Consider the following 20915-nt stretch of genomic DNA (forward strand, 5'->3'; position numbering starts at 1 on the left):
AACGTGCTCCTCCCGAACTTTGTTAATAAAACATCATTACGAGAGAGGCAAACATGCAGGTCTACACAGAAACCAAATGATAAAGATGGCTCTGAAGACAACAAGACACTGCAGTGCCAAGTTGTGGAAAAAGAGTGTTTGCATTGCCTTCCTTCTGATCCCAACGTTAGGAAAGAGTGAATTAACAGTCAGTAAGAACTTGGTCCTTTGTTCACTTCATTTTACCGCAGATTCATTTACAAACAAGGCACAATTCGATGCGGGATTTTCAAAAAGATTTAAATTAAAAGACGATGCTGTGCCGACTATTATTGGATCTGACAGTAATGTCACAACACAAGTGTCTACAATCCTCCACGCCTATTCAAACAGAGCGTTCTGATGAGGGGGGTCAAAAACAGGACAGAAAATAGCTTATTACTTCTAAGTTGTTGTTTTTTTTTTAATGTAAAAATCTTTAGCTGGACTGTCATGATTTTGGCTAATGCAGGACACTGAATGATGTGCATCAGAGGGGATTTATAAGTGGGTATGCAATGCAGACTGATAAAGAATTGGGTATACGCCTTACCAGGTACCTACACCACTGGTATACATACCATGAACAGAAATTTTAAAGGCAATGGGAGATGAGACTCTGATTGGTTTATTGCACGTTATGCCCAAAAAACACCCATTACTCATTAAGAGAATAGGGACAACCCTTTTAGACCATGCACCGGGCGCCCCGACTGTTTTTTCTGTCATTAAACTAGCAAAAGTGGATTCGGACACACCCTAAGTGCACCTGCGCCTTGCACTTTAGACCATGCGCTTAGATCGTTAAAATAGGGCCCTTGGTCTGCTGTCTCTCAAAGTCCCTTTAAGACAAGTCATTACACTCGGCGGCCATCTTTTAAATGCCTCTTGGGCATGCAAGTGCAGCTCCTATCTCCCTGAAAGGAGAACATCAAATTCTCTAAAACTGTTCACCAAGGTTACGATTAAATTCCATATTTGAAATCACCAATGAAATCTTGTTTCTTATGCTGAAATAGCAATACGAGCCATCTTCCCATTTCTCATTATTCCATTTCAGATGGGTTATTAAACAGGTAAAAAGTACACGGACCCTATATCGAGGGCTGAGAACCAGAAGGGTTTACAGGAGGGCCAAAACAAAAAAAAACCATAGTTTGATCTGATTTTGTGTAATGATTTCAATATTTTATAATAAAAATGTGTACACACATTGATGGCAGCATACTTATTGAACACTATTTTAACATTTATTCAGAAAAAAAAAAAAACTATTATTTTAATTTATTTATTTAAAAAATGCACCTTTTTGGCACCAATGTTTTATTCAGTTTAGTATATAAAAACATGGGCGCATCTGCTGACAATATGAACAAAACATTACATTAATGAGTTTAAAAGAAATAACAATCCATTGCAATAAATTAAAATATCACATAAAAAGCCCTTACATCAACTTGGTTTTACACTTGGTTTTACTTTGTGTACACTTAAAATGTCTTGCATTTAAAGACCGATACTGACTGATTCTCATCTATAGTGACATTAAAACATTTTAGGCTTAATATTGAGAAATGTGCATCGTGCACAAGTAGTACTCCAAATAAAGTTTAATAATTTTTATATCAGTACGTATTGAGTGATATTTCAGTAAATAGACAATAAATAAAGTAAACAAAATGTTAATAGATTTGAACTAGCGTGAATGTGTGTCATAAAGAACATTTCAGGTGGAACTGTGAATTGTACATTAAATAGTAGCCTACTCTGACTGGTTAACTTGCAAAGCTTGTTCAAGAAGTCCACATAAGACATTTGTGCACAAAGTAAATCTTTCTTTTCACAGCAGTGATCCTAGGTGGACATTCGTATTACTTTTATTCACTGCATTTCTTGTATCCTTTCCCCAGTCATCTCCTTTGTGTGTCTGTCTGTCCCTTCTCTGCATTCTCTCTTGTGGCTAAGCAGTAACTGATAACATCCCTAGTAAAAAAAAGAAAAAAAAAAGAAGAAAGTAACATAGTAAAATTAGCTATTTTTAAGATTTTTGGCAACTTTTAGCAACATTTGATAAGGGACTCAAATGATAAAAAGGAACATTTACCATTTAAATGACACAAAAAGAGAAAAACAAAGATGCCTAGTGCACACATCACGTGAATTAAGTTAGCTGCTATTTGCAATTGTTTAATTTAATAATAATAGTGAAAAATAATTTCGTAATTTAATAATTATCGTGATTACTTAATAACATCATTTAGCAACAAATCAACCTTCCTTTAGCAACTACCCCTAAAAAATAGTTGGCAACACTGGTCACCAAAGAGGTCGGAGGGAGTCACAGGAGCATTCAGCAGCACTTTATGGTCAGCATCCTTGAGGTCAGCCAGGTTTAACCATAGGTGCCTCTGAAGGACGACCATGAAACCCATGGCCTTACCCACAGCCTGGGCCGCTCGCTTCGTCGCCATCAGGACTAGGGCGGAAGCAGTCCTCAGGGAAGGAGACCGGGGAACGGGGTGACTGTTGGGGTTGGCGGAGCGGTAAGACGACGCTTCCGTCACCAGGAGAGTGACGGAATGGATTTGGCCGCTGCTCCATTACTTTCATTCAGTTTATTTACTTATTAGCCTATTACTTTATATTTTTGCATGCCTGATGGATACATGCTATTTCTGAGTTTGGCTTTCAATTGCAACCAGTGGATTTGAAATACAAATGTGATAGTTTTATACAAATTAAGTCGATAGGTTAACGAATCATGGATTTGCTAGTTTTGTCTGCAAAGTTAGCTACCTCATCTCCGGTGAAGGGCTTCTGCACACACAAAAAAAGAAAAACCGTGCATTGACACGCAACGTAGTGAAGTGAGTGGTTTCCTGATGGATCTCATATTTATAAGATGAATTTCTGAGGTTACAAACGTATGTTCTTTTTTTACGTGCGTTTCTCAAAAATTAACACACAAGTAGGCTACGCATCCGGGAAAGTTTAAAAGAATTCAGGTCTAATCGGGTCCATTTGGGAAAAGCACATTTATTTTAATTACCCGAGACCCGAGGCTGCTACCGACCCGTGTCCGAGGCACTCGTAGAAGTTTGGGACCCGAACCCGCTTGGGTCTCGGGTTTTCGGATCCAAGTGGACCCGTGAAGACCTCTAGTTTCAGCACAGTGCCACCTGCTGGTCAAAAGATATAAAAATTGACATTTTTATTTGTAACTTCTGAACATTTTGGCCAAAACCATAAGATTAATCTCGTTATTTTCAGAGTGGAATCGAACTGTACCCAATTTTCCAATTTTGGCCACTTTGGGCGTAGACCATAGAAATTCATAGTAAAATGCTGTATTTTACAAATTATTGTATTGTTATGAATCCTATAGAACTACTTGCAGGAAAGTTATGAAATTTGGCACACAGAGAGAGGACAGTCCCAGTATTAATGTAGGCTATCTTTGGTTGCAAGACCGTGACAACAGCTGTCTTTATAGCTATTTTCAAATCATAAACCACACCTAATACAAGGTCAAAGTCTGATGTGTTCAGAAAATATGAGAGGATCTTTAAGAACTGAAAGTCAGTGAGAGCTTCAGTAAAAGTGCAACTAATGAACAACACTTTTAATATGTCTTTAAAAAAAACAGCTCCTTATTGAAGCATTCTAGTAAATATGTTAACAGCTGGTATTCATTCACAGGTGAGTTAAGGCAAAACAAAGTTAAATCATAATATATTCTTAATTTTAGTAAAAGTATGTGATTTGTTTGGTTGCATGGATGTTGATGGTCTAGCAGTTTATTGCTCATTTGTTTGACTAATGCTAGTTAATTTATACCCCCAGTTACTGTCATGTTAAAAATAATAATCAGTACACTTCTTTAAAAAGATATCAGGAGCAGGTGACGTTTCCTTTTTACATTCCATGCTGTGAAATTAAATGTGTTGTGACATTTTACTGAAAAGGCTTAAAGAGAAGAAGAGCAATGTCAGAATCTTTACCAACATCATCAATGTCACGGATCAGTCAGGCCCTTCACTCCACCAATCACAGCGTTCCACCTCACCGGAGTTCTGATCACGCACACCTGCACCTAATCACAGCCTCATCAACACCCACTACAAAAGATCCTCACACACTCACTTCACTGTCTGATCTCGTTTGTTCAACGTGGACGCTGACACCGCTGTATCCTACGATCAAGACTATATCCTTCCGAGAGAATTGACTTACCTTGTTTGCCTTACCTCCTGTGTTTCTTCCTCCTTGTGTCCTCCTAGAGTGCCTGTCATTGGAGTGTGTGAGTGTCCTCGTGGATCCCCCCCGTCTTGTCTCCCAGAAACGCTGTGGAAAAGAAAGAGATATCATCATCCTATCACCAATCCACAAACTACTCCCTTCAAGATCATCTACTCACCTCTCCACTCGATCATCTACACCAGTGTGCTTCACCTGTTAAAATAAACCACTATATATTCACTACTCACCTTCGTGTCCGAGTCAATCCATAACAATCAAAGCTAATAAAGACGAGGAAACAGAGTATGGATAAGACTCGAGGTAAATCAATTTCCAAATGAATGAATAAAGTAAATTTTAAAGAAAAAGTGTTCCTTTTGCTTGCATAATTTTGAGTGTATATTATGTGCAGTCATGATCTGCAAGTGATATATGTTCATAATTTGTCTTATTTTCAGACCTGTTATCCTCCAGTGGTCTTCTGGCTGAGGAGCTTCAGTGTTCAGTGTGTCTGGATGTGTTCACTGATCCAGTCAGCACTCCATGTGGACACACTTTCTGTAAGAACTGCTTGAACCAGTGCTGGAACAACAGTCAGGAGTGCAAATGTCCAATTTTTAATGAAAAGTTCAGTAAAAGACCAGACCTCAAGATCAACACAGCACTTAGACAGGTTGCACAACTCTTTGAGGAAAAGTTCAATCTCAGGAAATTATGGCGCTCTACATTATTTTACTCATTCATTGAAAAACCTAATTAGAAAATCTTGAGGGAAGCAGTGGAGAATTAGTCTTTATTAGTCAGGTTTTTTTCGTCACAACAAAATATATATAAAATACTCAAGGAGCTCATTAATTAAACACAATTTGGAATTCATGACCACAATTTTTTTTTGCTTGTCATTAGTTGTGTCTTTGTTTAATAATTATTACACAAATACCATTATAAAACTGTACTTTTCATGATTATTTAATTTACTTTATAATTTACTATTAATTTATTCTTCATTATTGTCTATTCTGTATTATTCCACCCTTGATATTACATATTCTACTTGCTATTATTCATCTATTGTTATTCATTTATTTATTATTGTATTACACATATAACTTGTGCTATTATAAATCTATTATATCAGTTATTGTGCTGTTTTACTCGCTTTTTATATTATTCACTTTACTACCACTTGTACTACGTATACATTTTAATATTACATATCACATTTACTATATTTTTGCTGTGCATCAGTGCATATTAGTTTACCACTATAAGTTTTACTGGATCCATAAAGGATTATCAGTTACATTTGTTATTGTTTGTTGTGGAGTTTTTATCTGTATAGTGTGCTATGAAAATAAAAAGCAGACTACCAGTGTGTCCCTTTTTGATTTGTATTTGCTGGTTTTATTCAATTTTCTCAATGATGGTAAATTATTAGTGCTTAAATATGTATTATTTAGATTTTTTTCCCTCAGTATCTCAAAGGGAACGAGCTGTGTTTTGACCTGAAGCACGAGAAAAGCTCAAATGTTGGGGATGAAGACAGAGAAAGCAATGAAACAACTTAATTTCATTTAATGTACATTAAAATTACATTACATGTATATGTCACAGTTATACTACATCAATATTAGAATTGTTAACCGAAAAAAATCAGCCAAATCAACACGAGTGTGAGCTTTTATAATTTCTTAAGTAAATTATTAATTTTCCAAGCCTAACTGAATAACTGGAGGCAGAGTTATTTTTAACTCCATGTAGATCACAAACCACTGAAATTGGTTGATAAATGTAATGCAATGAGGTTCTATGTATTTATATGTCTATGGCTATAGCCCCGTCAAGCCCCGCCCTGGCGCCGCCATTGAAACTGCCTGTTACAACTCAGAAGGAACTACTTCTGTGAAAGCGAAACTAAACTTATGAACAACAAGCTGGGTTGGTTTTAAGGTTTTTAATAAACAAAAAGCTTGTGTATTTCTAAGACGTGCAAAAACGAATGTGAACAGCTGATACTCGCAGGTACGTGATGGACATGCAAGAGAAATTTAAACGCGAAGCGACATGTCTATGTCTAACTAAATCTAGGCAAAATCAGGTTAAAGCATTGTAGAAACTAGTTTATTCAACAAGTTTAGTTGTGTAGGCTACTATGAAAATGTCTCAGATCTTTGGCAAAAAAAGATTGTGGGTTGTAAAACAGTTTAATGGGTGTCTGTCATTGTAAAGCGTAATTTAAATGAACAGGAAGATTGTGAACTACTGACTGAATCTGTAAAAGATCTGTATGAGTATATAACTATATAACTATTTCCTTATCTATAACAGAGAACAGATAAAAACAAACGAAGAGTTCAGATGCAAAAGCCATCTAAAAGTTTAATCTAAAATGAGCATTTTTATCAGGCTCCTATGTTTAGGTTCAGTAATTTTACTCTAATGGCAATGTATAGGTCTTTTTCTATGCAATTAAAGTGAAATAGCTGAACATAAATATAGGAGCATGATAAAAATGCTCATTTTAGAAGAACATTTTAGATGGCATTAAGAGTCTTCAAATAGTCATTATATAGTTCAGTGGACTAAACACAGTAACAACTGCATGTCATTGAATGGGAAAATTCTAAATCATTTGAATTTTTAATCTAAATGCATAAAGCTAATGTAATTTTACTGCTGTGCTCAAGAAAGAGTGAATCTCTTTCACATCCAATAATTAAATTTGTGTTGTAGCAGTTTTGGTATTAATAGGCCTATATTAATTCATAGTAGTGTAAAATATTTGCAGACATGTTAGATACTTTAAATTATAATTGCATTGGCTGTATTTGAGAAACTTGGAAGTAAAAGTGATGAACAGATTTCATCCTGTGAAATAAAAACGTGTTATGACCTTTTCCTGCAAAGACACAAAGAGAAGAAGAGCAATGGCAGAATTTTTACCAAGACAAACCAGGAGAAAAAGTATGGATAAACCTCCATGAAAGTCAATAACCAAGATAATGAATGAATGATGCAAATAATAATAATAGCAACAATGACATCTTTAATTGTTAGTTTCTGGGTTATATATTGAATGTCTTTTAACTTGAGCTCCTTGTTTTAGCACGTTGTGCATGAAATGCAACAAGAGATGTGAGCGCAATTGTAAAAGATGCATGTTTACAGTAAAAATAATGGAGACCTAGCACAGAATGTGTTCTGTGAGAACGGCCCCCATTTCTTCTTTGGCTCGGTTTAGAGCTAGCTTTGGCAGCGGCTCTGGGAGGCGCAAAATAGATAGATTAACTGACTACACTGTATCTAAAATGCAAGTTACTTGATATTCATTTCCTGTTTATTGATCTGTTGTATAAAATTGATTCCGTTGGTTTTAATGTAAGCACAGCTGTGACTGATATTTGGAACAACAATACTCTTTGACTGTGTGATATCGCTTACTTTTTTTATGTGCAGATATAAACTGCAGGTGATACATTTTTTATTATTTATTTCCTCATCAGCTATGTCATCCTCCAGTGGTCTTCTGGCTGAGGAGCTTCAGTGTTCAGTGTGTCTGGAGGTGTTCACTGATCCAGTCAGCACTCCATGTGGACACAACTTCTGTAAGAGCTGCCTGAACCAGTGCTGGAACAACAGTCAGGAGTGCAAATGTCCATTGTGTAAAGAAACATTCAGTAAAAGACCCGACCTCAAGATCAACACAGCACTTAGACAGGTTGTGCAGCTCTTTCAGGAACAGTTCAGTCTGAGTAAAACTGATGTTCTCTGTGATGTCTGTGATGACAGAAAGCTGAAAGCCCTGAAGTCCTGTCTGGTGTGTCAGACCTCTTACTGTGAAACTCATCTTGAGCCTCATCAGAGAGTCCTGAGCTTCAGGAAACACAAACTGACGGACCCTGTGAAAAATATAAGGGATTATATATGCCAGAAACACGAGAGACCTCTGGAGCTGTTCTGTAGAGATGATCAGACATGTGTGTGTGTGTTTTGCACTGATGGAGACCACAAGACTCACAACACTGTTCCTCTAGAGGAGGAGAGTAAAGAAAAGAAGGCACGAGTCACTAACAATACAATAAACTTACTTCAATAATCTGGTTTTAAATATTCCAACAATATCTTTTGTCAGTAATGGAATAAAGCATGTCTTGATAAAATATAAAATATGTTCATATCTGTCTATAGGCTCGGCTGGTGAAGACACAGAAAGACATGCAGCAGATGGTCCAGGACAGAATCAGGAAGATTCAGGACATCAGACACTCAGCAAAACTCAGAAAAGTGAGCAGACTTTCAATATTTGATGAATAATGCTCTTATTTGACAAAGTTGATTTTAGTTACAAAAAACAAAACAAAACAAAAAACTGTTTTTCAGAAAAGCACAGAGCGAGAGAAAGCAGCTAATGTTGAGCTCTTCAGTGATCTGATTCGCTCCATTGAGAGATGTCAGGCTGAGCTGCTGGAGATGATGGAGGAGAAGCAGAAAGCAGCAGAGAAACAGGAGGAAAAGCTCATTCACGAGCTGGAGCAGGAAATCACTGAGCTCAAGATGAGAAGCACTGAGATGGATCATCTCTTACACACCGAGGATCACCTCCAGCTCCTACAGGTCAGTGTCTCTCTGTCTGCTCACATCACAGGACAACACTCACACTCCTCATGCTGAGGGATTTCTCCTCTCTCCTGCTGTAGATTGATCCATCCCTGTGCAGTCCTCCACACACCAGGAACTGGCCTGAGATCAGTATGAACACTGATGTGAGTGTGGAGACTCTGAGGAGAGCTCTGACTCGACTGCAGGAAACTCTAGACCAGAAACTCAGTCAAACTGGTAGGTCAATATCAAATACAGCTCACACTTTCTTTTGGCAGTAACTGTGTTTAGCAAGGAAGTCAATATTGAGAATTAAATGAAAATTAAAATATCTGCCTATCAAACAATTAATAAATCTGAACATATCTGTCTATAGGCTCGGCTGGTGAAGACACAGAAAGACATGCAGCAGATGGTCCAGGACAGAATCAGGAAGATTCAGGACATCAGACACTCAGCAAAACTCAGAAAAGTGAGCAGACTTTCAATATTTGATGAATAATGCTCTTATTTGACAAAGTTGATTTTAGTTACAAAAACAAAACAAAACAAAAAACTGTTTTTCAGAAAAGCACAGAGCGAGAGAAAGCAGCTAATGTTGAGCTCTTCAGTGATCTGATGCGCTCCATTGAGAGATGTCAGGCTGAGCTGCTGGAGATGATGGAGGAGAAGCAGAAAGCAGCAGAGAAACAGGAGGAAAAGCTCATTCACGAGCTGGAGCAGGAAATCACTGAGCTCAAGATGAGAAGCACTGAGATGGATCATCTCTTACACACCGAGGATCACCTCCAGCTCCTACAGGTCAGTGTCTCTCTGTCTGCTCACATCACAGGACAACACTCACACTCCTCATGCTGAGGGATTTCTCCTCTCTCCTGCTGTAGATTGATCCATCCCTGTGCAGTCCTCCACACACCAGGAACTGGCCTGAGATCAGTATGAACACTGATGTGAGTGTGGAGACTCTGAGGAGAGCTCTGACTCGACTGCAGGAAACTCTAGACCAGAAACTCAGTCAAACTGGTAGGTCAATATCAAATACAGCTCACACTTTCTTTTGGCAGTAACTGTGTTTAGCAAGGAAGTCAATATTGAGAATTAAATGAAAATTAAAATATCTGCCTATCAAACAATTAATAAATCTGAACAATCTGGTCTTATGGGGATCAAACCTACAAGTATGGTAAAACCAGTCAATTTTGACCTTGTTGGGACATTTCTTGGTCCCCATGAGGAAACAAGCCCATCAATCATACAGAATAATCTTTTTGAAAATCTAAAATAACAGAACGTTTTCTGTGAGAGGCAGGTTTAGTGTAAGGGTATAGAAAAGACAGTTTGTACAGTATAAAAATCATTGTTTATGTAATGTCCCCATAAAACACGTAAACACAATGTGTGTGTGCATGTATATTTGTTTAACAGTGTGTAGTGTCAGTAATATAAATGTCAAAGAAACACAGCTCCTGTAATACATGAATGTTAAGATCTCTTCATCATATGTTATTATTATTTGTCTTCACAGTGTTGATGAGGATGCAGCAGTATGCAGGTACAATGTGTGATCTGTTCTCTCACACAGTAATAATTTCACAATCATTTACAAACAATAGTTTCAATGCATACTGAATATTAAATATCAATCACATGAAGATATTGTATTGTGAAGATGTGATTCATATTCTCTGATTTCTCTCTCAGTGGATGTGACTCTGGATCCTGATACAGTTCATCCAAATCTCATCCTGTCTAATGATGGGAAACAAGTGAGACATGGAGACATTAAGCAAACGCTCCCAAATAACCCAGAGAGGTTTGATCACTGCACCTGTGTCCTGGGAAAAGATGGATTCTCCTCAGGGAGATTTTATTTTGAGGTGCAGGTGAATGAAAAGACTAAGTGGAATTTAGGAGTGGCCAGAAAATCTATTAACAGGAAGGGAAAGGTCACTGTGAGTCCTCAGGATGGATTCTGGGTTGTGGGTCTGTGGAATGAGAATGAATATTGGACATGTACTGATTTCTATGTACTTCTGTCTCTGAGAGTGAAACCACAGAAGGTGGGGGTGTTTGTGGATTATGAGGAGGGTCTGGTCTCTTTTTATGATGTGGAGTCCAAATCTCATATCTACTCCTTCACTGGTCAGTCTTTCACAGAGAAACTCTATCCTTTATTCAGCCCATGTCGTAATGAAAAAGGTAAAAATTCAGCCCCTTTGATGATCTCTTCTTTTAATAGCAATGAATGAATTTATACATTTTCATCATTTGGAAAATGATGAAATATATAGATTCAGGGACATAATGTCATTTGTTCCTTCTGAATTTGTTTATTTTTCTAGGACTGCAAAAAGTGAACACATCCACAAAATATTTTTCCTTTTTCTCTTTAGTAAAATTGCATTGTAAATAAAAACTAAATACATTTTAATAGTATCCGAATGAAGCACTTTAGCTCTTTCTAGAGCTGGATTATGCTGACATTGCTTATGAACTCATAATGAAAGTATAATTATGCACTGTAAAAAATGATATGATGAAAAAGTCATGACAACTTATGTTTTAAAGTTACTTTAACTCATAAAAATAATTTAAGCAATTTCTTTTTTTTGTAAGTTATGCTAGATTCAACTTGATTTTTAAAGTCAGTTTAATGTTATTGAAATTCAAGGAGACCAATTTAATTCAGTGAATTTAACATTTTAAGTTCTAACTTACTGGCACACTGTAAAAAAAAAAAAGTTGAGCCAACTTAAAAGTTTGCTCGACTTATTTTTGTGCACTGTAAAACCCGACAAGTTAGGTTAACTCAAACTGTTTGAGTAAACTTATTGCCTTAAACCATTTAAGTTTTTAAAACTAATAATTATGAGTGCTCTGAACTTATTTCAGTTGAGTTCACTAAAATAAGATGTACATTGCAATTAAGTGATTAATTGAGCATTAGTGATGAACACTTGCTGTTAACAAACATAATCACTGAAGAAAAAGAAAAACAAGAACAACTAACTTTAGTCACAGCCTTAGATGAAATCAACTGAAATAAAATACATTAAATCTCTCAAGATCTGAGTAAACAACCCCACAAACAGCATCACCAGCTCCACTTATTAATAACCAGACTGACTTTATTTCTGACAGACATCTACAGAAGATCTTATTGAGAATTAACTAAGGTTTAGATGTTGATTTATTGTTTCAACTGAAGTAACCATGTTAGAGATCAGTGTCTGAGATTTAGTTGGGCTCTTGACCCTTGACTTCTGTTTTAGTTTTTTTTTCCCTCCTCTTTTTCTCTGGCTGTTGTAACCATGTGTTCCTCAAACATATTTGTTATAACTCAAGAGCCCATGCAGAGAAAATGATCAGTAGTTGGTTGTTATATGTTTATAATGACAATCATCTGTTAGCGAACTGATCTCATTGTGTGTCTAATCTCTGATTAAATGGATGTTGTATTGATTATAGTAAGAGTGATTCTAAGAGCCAGTGGTTCTGTGACAGTCAGTTAATAGAAAGGACTTTCCAAACAGTTTGTCCACAAAAAGTTTTAATCTATGGTAGCAACTAGACTCACACAGACATCAAGAATCAGCTTATGAACCTCAACAATGGTGACCATTATAAAACAAGAAAAAAAAGAAAATGCATGCTGCAATGCATGCTGGGTACTAGCATAGTACAAAACTCATCCATGGATCCCAGCATGCATTGCTGCATGATTGTTTTTTTTTTTTTTTTTATATGGTCACCATTGTTGAGGTTCACAAGTGATTACTTTTTTTTTTTAACTTGACATGATTAGTTGAAACAACTAATACTGAAAAGTCCAATCAACTTACAGAGAGCAGTTCAGCGCCAGTCAGGATTTTACAAAGTGAGTTGAAATGACATGTATTTGTAATTTGTTTATACTTACAAATTTAAGGCAGCCACAAAACTTAAGTTTTTAAGTTGAAATAGGGGGAAATTTTTTACAGTGTGACCATGCAGGAAAAATGTTGTCTACAGAAACAATTTATACTGTTATTATCAGAATTAACAATTATATAGTCAAATTGTGTGTGTGTGTGTGTATTTTCTTTTTTGGGAAACTTTTACTTCACTACATTCCAAAGAATCTTTCTGTAGGCTACATTAATTGTCACGAATCCTGTCCCTGCACTTCCGTTCATTCACCACCAGAGGTCACTCGCTCACCACATTGACTCTCACACCATACTTCACACTGGACTGCATTTCCCATCATTCATTGAACTGATTGCACAGCTGAAGGCACTGATCACACAGCTATCACCAATCACACACTCTACTTAAGCCATGGACTTTCTCTCCTTCACTGCTGAGTATTGTATGGGCTTATCGCTTCCCTAGCGTTAGCTACTCTACAGAGCCCTGATAGTTTTCCTAGTCTTGCCTTACCTGTTTTGGATTGTGTTTTCCCCTGCCTGGACTTTTGCTTTCGTTTTCAGATCTCCTCTCTCGTCAAGCCCCTTTGGATACTGTTCGCTGTCGACCGGCCCAAGCCCGTTTTGGATTACTCTTTGCCTTGCCTATGATAGACCTGTTTGCCACTGTTCGACCCTGCCTGTTATGACCATGTCTCTGCTCAAAAAAAGCTTGCAAATGGATCCGAACGCCTCTTGTCTCGTTGGTCCCGTTACATTAATAACATCGAGACCACAATCCAATCGTGAATTTGTGAATGAATGAATCACTTCCTCGAGCCGAATCTGTTCAAAAATGACAAATTGTAGCCTATTAGTGATTATTGTAAATAAAAATGACATTGAAATGACTGTGTTTCTGTTGTAAAAGTGTAGGCTAACATCAGATCGAGATCTAAACAGTAGACAGTATGTGACAATCCGATCAGAAAATACCTAATGTATGAATAGAATAATTTTATATAAAATGATGTTGCACAAAATCACAGAACACACAGGCATAAACCCATCTGATATGAGGCACTTTAATTCTTTTAATATCAAAGTGAAACATGGGAGGAGCTACTCTGACATCACTGCAGGTGAAGGCGGGCTTCCGTGAAAGTGAAACTAATCTGATAAAAAAATAAATAACCTGGAAGCTTTTGAACTCTTTAAAAAAAAAAACTGAATATTTGTGAAACATTCAAAGACAATGTGAGCAGAGCTGATACTCAGTTACGTGATGGACATGTAAGAAAGTTTGGTTACACTTTATTTCGATAGTCCACTTAGACATTCTACTAACTATAAGTAACTTTGTAACTACATGTCAACTAATTCTCATTAATTTGCAACTGCATGTCTACTAACTCTCAGTAGGGTAGGTTTAGGGTTAGTAGAATAAGTTGACATATACTTGCAAAGATTCTTACAGTCAGTATGTTGTATGTTGTGGACCCATCAAAATAAAGTGTTAGAAGATATTAAGCAGACAGTCTACTAATACTCTAATGAATGATAGTTGACATGTAGTTACAAAGTTACTTACTGTAAGTAGAATGTCTAAAGTGGACTGTCGAAGTAAAGTGTTACCGAAAGATTTACTTAAACATGTTTCGCATTGTGTACATCTACCTGGAATAACCTGTACAAAACCAGGAAAGCACGAGTTAACTACTCAACTAGTCTTGTTGCGTACATTGGAAAGCTGTCAGATTTTTAGCAAATGTGTATGGGTTAATAAAAGTAAAGTTTAGTGTGTGCCTGTCAATGAATTTACTGAACACAGTGACAACTGGTCTTCTTGGATTAGATAAGAAAATTACAATTCTATATAATATATTCGATGATATGGTCATAAATTCATCTGATCTGACTTTTAGAAATCCAAAACAATTTAGATCATTTACAGTCAATGTATGTTTTTAATAACATGTTTAATTATCATAACATTATGACATTAATATGCAAATTTAGAATAAACAGTAACAAAGATTGTAGGTAGACTGGTTTTAGTGTTTATTAGGGAAAGACTGACTTTCGGTAAACAAATTCATCAACATGGCAGTAAACTAATAGATATTCTTGCATAAAGAATCATCTGGTGCTCATTTATCTCATGTTCATCTCATCTTTAGCAGTCTTCTCTAGACATTTTTACGGAAAAGCTTTAAAATACCATTACACTGACATGATTTGGGAAACTTTAGAACAGTATGGAAGACACATTTCATTATGTGAAATGATTGTTTTTTCTGACAAGGTGTAAAGAGGAGCAATGGCAGGATCTTTACCAACATCAGCAAAACTGAGACAAACGAGGAGACAGAGTATGAATAATATACCTCCATGCAAGTCAATAACCAAAAGAGTGAATTAATGAAACAAATAATGATACAACTTTATTGTTAGTTTCTTCATTAACGTCAAGAAAGAGTTTTACTGATTTGTTGACGTGTGGTACCGATTTAAAGTCCAAAAGCAATGGGACTTTTCATCATTTGTATCAATCTGATTGTCTGTGTTCATGTTCCATAGACAGTATGTGCATTAGTGAGAATTTTTCTGATTTATTAGTGTCGCTGACCTTTTCTATAGGTTACATTGATATTTCAGTGAATGGTAACAAGTGGCTGCCTTAATGAGTGAGTAGTTCAGTCAATTGGTTAGTTCAAAACACTACTTCTCTGTTCAAAATTGCTGCTGTATTTTGCTTGAAGACATGTAGCATCTAAATCTGTTTTGGTTTCTTAGTACTACTTTTATCAGCAGGACATTATTTTATCTAAATCAGATTGATATCTAAATTGATCGAATTGTTATTTAATATGTGCAGATGTGAGCTAAAGTTGATATATTTCCATTTTTCTCTTGTTTTCAGCTATGTTATCCTCCAGTGGTCTTCTGGCTGAGGAGCTTCAGTGTTCAGTGTGTCTGGATGTGTTCACTGATCCAGTCAGCACTCCATGTGGACACAACTTCTGTAAGAGCTGCCTGAACCAGTGCTGGAACAACAGTCAGGAGTGCAAATGTCCATTGTGTAAAGAAACATTCAGTAAAAGACCCGACCTCAAGATCAACACAGCACTTAGACAGGTTGTGCAGCTCTTTCAGGAACAGTTCAGTTTGAGTAAATCTGAAGTTCTCTGTGATGTCTGTGATGACAGAAAGCTGAAAGCCTTGAAGTCCTGTCTGGTGTGTCAGACCTCTTACTGTGAAACTCATCTTGAGCCTCACCAGAGAGTCTTGAATTTAAAGAAACACAAACTGATGGACCCTGTGGAGAACATAAGGGACTATATATGCCAGAAACACGAGAGACCTCTGGAGCTGTTCTATAAGAGATGATCAGACACGTGTGTGTGTGTTGTGCACTGATGGAGACCACAAGACTCACAACACTGTTCCTCTAGAGAAGGAGAGTAAAAAGAAGAAGGTATGAGATACTGACAACATTAAAACTGAGTTTCATAACATAGTTTTAAATACAACCCGAATTACGGAAATGTTGGGACGTTTTTTGAAATTTGAATAAAATGAAAACTAAAAGAATTTAAAATCGCATAAGCCAATATTTTATTCACAATAGAACACAGATAACATTACAAATGTTTAAACTGAGACATTTTTACAATTTAATGCACAAAATAAGCTCATTTCAAATTTGATGCCTGCTACGGGTCTCAAAATAGTTGGGACAGGGGCATGTTTATCATGGTGTAGCATCTCCTCTTCTTTTCAGAAAAGTTTGAAGACATCTGGGCATCGAGGTTATGAGTTTCTGGTGTTTGGGTGTTGGAATTTGGTCCCATTCTTGCCTGATATAGGTTTCCAGCTGCTGAAGAGTTTGTGGTCGTCTTTGACATATTTTTCGTATAATGATGCGCCAAATGTTCTCTATAGGTGAAAGATCTGGACTGCAGGCAGCACCTGGACTCTTCTACTACGAAGCCATGCTGTTGTAATAGCTGCAGTATGTGGTATTGCATTGTTCTGCTGAAATACATGTCATCTGGAGGGGAGCATATGCTGCTCTAAAACTTTTATATACCTGTCAGCATTCATAGTGCCTTCCAAAACATACCGTATACACTTATGCACCCCCATACCATCAGAGATGCTGGCTTTTGAACTGAATGCTGATGACACGCTGGAATATCTCCCTCCTCTTTAACCCGGAGGACACGGCGTCTGTGATTTCCAACAAGAATGTCAAATTTGGACTCGTCTGACCAAAGAACACTTTCCCACTTTGAAACAGTCCATTTTAAATGCGCCTTGGCCCACAGGACACAACGGCACTTCTGGACCATGTTCACATATGGCTTCCTTTTTGCATGATAGAGCTTTAATTGGCATCTGCATATGGCATGGCGGATTGTGTTTACCGACAGTGGTTCCTGGAAGTATTCCTGGGCCCATTTAGTAATGTCATTGACATAATCATGTCCGATGAGTGATGCAGTGTCAGCTGAGGGCCCGAAGAAAGGCATCTTCAAAATGAAAAAGCAAAAGAATGGCATCCAACAAAAGTCTTCGGCCTTATCCCTTACGTACCAAAAATAACAAAATAACTAAAATATAATAAAATACCTAACTACATAATACTACTATTGTTAGAAATTGCAACAAAATTAAAATAGAAATATAAACTTTTGAACTGCGGGTTTCGTCTGGTCAGAGGAGAACTGGCCCCCCGACTGAGCCTGGTTTCTCCCAAGGTTTTTTTTTCTCCATTCTGTCACAGAGGGAGTTTTGGTTCCTTGCCGCTGTCGCCTCTGGCTTGCTCAGTTGGGGACACTTAATTTTTAGCGATTATCGTCGATTTGATTGCACAGATACTATTTAAACTAAACTGAGCTAGACAATGACATCTCTGAATTCAATAATGAAATGCCTTTAACTGAAAATTGAGTGTTTAATCTTATCATTATACATTACTGACACTCTGTCCTCCAATTTGATACTGTTAAGTGCTTTGACACAATCTGTATTGTAAAAGCGCTATATAAATAAAGGTGACTTGACTTGACTTGACGTACAGAGATTTCTCCGGTTTCTCTGAATCTTTTGATGATGTTATGCACTGTAGATGATGAGATTTGCAAAGCCTTTGCAATTTGACGTTGAGGAATGTTGTTTTTAAAGTATTCCACAATCTTTTTACGCACTCTTTTACAGATTGGAGAGCCTCTGCCCATCTTTACTTCTGAGAGGCTCTCTAAGACATCCCTTTTATAGCTAATCATGTTACAGACCTGATGTCAATTAACTTAATTAGTTGCTAGATGTTCTCCCAGCTGAGTCTTTTCAAAATTTCTAGCTTTTTCAGCCCTTTGTTGCCCCCGTGCCAACTTTTTTGAGACCTGTAGCAGGCATCAAATTTGAAATGAAATATTGAAAAATTTGAAATATTGGCTCATGTGATTTGAAAGTCTTTTAGTTTTCATTTTATTCAAATTTAAAAAACGTCCCAACATTTCCGGAATTCAGGTTGTATTCCAAAAAGATCTTTTGTCAGAAGATGGAAAATGCTTACTTATTGATCAAATATGTCTTTGTGTTTCTGTGTGTCTATAGACTCAGCTGACGACGACACAGAAAGACGTGCAGCAGAAGATCCAGGACAGAATCAGGAAAATTCAAGGCATCAAATATTCAGCAGAACTCAGAAAAGTGAGTTAAAAATTTTCAATATTTGATGAATAATGGTTATGTGATAGATAAAGCTGATTAATTAAAAAATAAAACTCTTTTTCAGAAAAGCACAGAGGCGAGAGAAAGTAGCCAGTGTTGAGCTCTTCAGCGATCTGATGCGCTCCATTGAGAGATGTCAGGCTGAGCTGCTGGAGGAGAAGCAGAAAGCAGCAGAGAAACAGGAGGAAAAGCTCATTCAAGAGCTGCAGCAGGAAATCACTGAGCTCAAGATGAGAAGCACTGAGCTGGATCATCTCTTACACACCGAGGATCACTTCCAGCTCCTACAGGTCAGTGTCTCTCTGTCTGCTCACATCACAGGACAACACTCACACTCCTCATGCTGAGGGATTTCTCCTCTCTCCTGCTGTAGATTGATCCATCCCTGTGCAGTCCTCTACACACCAGGAACTGGCCTGAGATCAGTATGAACACTGATGTGAGTGTGGAGACTCTGAGGAGAGCTCTGACTCAACTGCAGCAAACTCTAGACCAGAAACTCAGTCAATCTGGTAGGTCAATATCAAATAAAGCACACACTTTCTTTTGGCAGTTACTGTGTTTCGTAATGAAACACAATTTTTTTTTTAAAGTGCACATTAAAATGGAGTAATCTATGAATAATCTAATATTGAAATTGACAATATAATACAATATCAAAATAATAATAGAAGTAGTTTATTAAATCTCAGTGCAACATATGTGCAACGTATAAATATGTATATGAAATAGTTCAGTTCATCACTGAGAGTAAAAATCTAACCCCAAATCTTCCAAAAAAAAAAAAAAAATATATATATATATATATATATATTTTTTTTTATAGAACAAGTAAAATACTGTATATATGTAAATATATGTTTTACTGTAGAATATGTAGTGTAAAACAAATTAATGATATAACTTACAACATGTGTGTTGTCTTGCACTAAATATCTTGGGAATCTTTCAAAGAAGGACCCCTCAGATGTGTGTGTGTTTGTGTATGAAGAAATACATAGAACCAGACACGGATATCAAGCAGAGAATCACAGCTCTTGTAGTACATGAATGTTCTTCATGTTCTTCACAGCTCTTGTAGTACATGAAGATCTCTTCATCACCTGTTATTATTTGTCTTAACAGTGTTGAGGAGAATGCAGCAGCATGCAGGTACAATGTGTCATCTGTTCTCTCACACTATAAAACATTCACAAACAATAATAGTTACAAATCATGTACTTATCTACCGAACAACATGAAGATCTTTATATTGTAAAGATGTTATTCATATTATCTGATTTCTCTCTCAGTGGATGTGACTCTGGATCCTGATACAGCTCATCCATATCTCATTCTGTCTAATGATAGGAAACAAGCGAGACATGGAGACATTAAACAAACGCTCCCAGATAACCCAGAGAGGTTTGATAAGTGTGCCTGTGCCCTGGGAAAAGAGGGATTCTCCTCAGGGAGATTTTATTTTGAGGTACAAGTAAAGGGAAAGACTGGCTGGTCTTTAGGAGTGGTCAGAAAATCTATTAACAGGAAGGGAAAGATCACACTGAGTCCTCAGAGTGGATTCTGGACTGTGGCTCTGTGGAATGATAATGATTATCGAGCCCATGTTGGTCCCTCTGTCTCTCTGTCTCTGAGAGTGAAGCCGCAGAAGGTGGGGGTGTTTGTGGATTATGAGGAGGGTCTGGTCTCCTTCTATGATGTGGAGTCCAGATCTCATATCTACTCTTTCACTAGTCAGTCTTTCACTGAGAAACTCTATCCATTCTTTAACTCATTTCCTAATGATAAATAATTTCACCTGTTCATTTAAAATGAATTCATTTATACTATCAAATCCATGTTGATCCAAATGATGAAAGTAGATAATGTATATAAGTAATATAATATTTTTATTCTGAATCTACCTTTAGATTTGCAAATCTGTTACATATTTCTAAATAAAAACATTATATGATGTAACATGTTCATAATTTTTGATTATTCCATTAATGAGTTTTCTGCAGTTTGCAGGACATTTCAGAAAAGATTTCCTTTAGAAATCAAGTAAACTTATTACAGAAAACTTGGAAAGATCTAACATTATTTTTAATGTAATTTTACAGTAAAAATGCTGTTGAATGTCCCATTTCTGGAAGTTAAAAAAATGTAATCTTTTCATTTACAGTGGAAAAACTGTAAACTGACATTCCCAGAATTCCCCTTGTGACAATGGATGTGAGTTATGTATATTAAGGTTTATGTCACAACTTTAATTAATGTTTAAGTAATGTTTATTGCCATATTTTAGCATCATATGTATTACCAGGATGGTGTTTTGTATCTAGGTGTATGGCACTTAGCACCTTGGAGTCAAAAGTTTACATACACCTTGCAGAATCCGCAAAATGTTAATTATTTTAACAAAATAAATATATGAGGGTTCATATTTGCATG

General features: G+C 36.7%; 1 protein-coding gene and 1 pseudogene across 1 annotated transcript; both read left to right on the plus strand.

Moving 5' to 3' along the window:
- The first annotated feature begins 6140 nt into the window (after window positions 1–6140).
- On the plus strand, window positions 6141–13638 carry LOC131543873 (zinc-binding protein A33-like). The gene is made up of 11 exons (XM_058781685.1): window positions 6141–6279; window positions 7761–8314; window positions 8446–8541; window positions 8638–8871; window positions 8955–9093; window positions 9135–9139; window positions 9233–9328; window positions 9424–9657; window positions 9741–9879; window positions 10382–10408; window positions 10558–13638. Exons 2-11 carry the CDS (start codon window positions 7763–7765, stop codon window positions 11103–11105), a joined length of 2070 nt encoding a protein of 689 aa, XP_058637668.1. The 5' UTR covers window positions 6141–6279; window positions 7761–7762; the 3' UTR covers window positions 11106–13638.
- A 1425-nt stretch (window positions 13639–15063) lies between these two features.
- LOC131543814 (E3 ubiquitin-protein ligase TRIM39-like) lies at window positions 15064–20274 on the plus strand (annotated as a pseudogene).
- The last annotated feature ends 641 nt before the right edge of the window (window positions 20275–20915 follow it).

The sequence above is a fragment of the Onychostoma macrolepis genome, chromosome 07 (assembly GCF_012432095.1).
Source record: "Onychostoma macrolepis isolate SWU-2019 chromosome 07, ASM1243209v1, whole genome shotgun sequence".
Lineage (NCBI taxonomy): Eukaryota > Metazoa > Chordata > Actinopteri > Cypriniformes > Cyprinidae > Onychostoma > Onychostoma macrolepis.

Coding starts and splice junctions, on each gene's coding strand:
- LOC131543873 (XM_058781685.1), top strand. CDS start 7,763: ATGTCATCCTCCAGTGGTCTTCTGGCTGAGGAGCTTCAGTGTTCAGTG. Junction 8,542..8,637: donor ACTCAGCAAAACTCAGAAAA/GTGAGCAGACTT, acceptor ACTGTTTTTCAG/AAAAGCACAGAGCGAGAGAA. Junction 10,409..10,557: donor GAGGATGCAGCAGTATGCAG/GTACAATGTGTG, acceptor TTTCTCTCTCAG/TGGATGTGACTCTGGATCCT.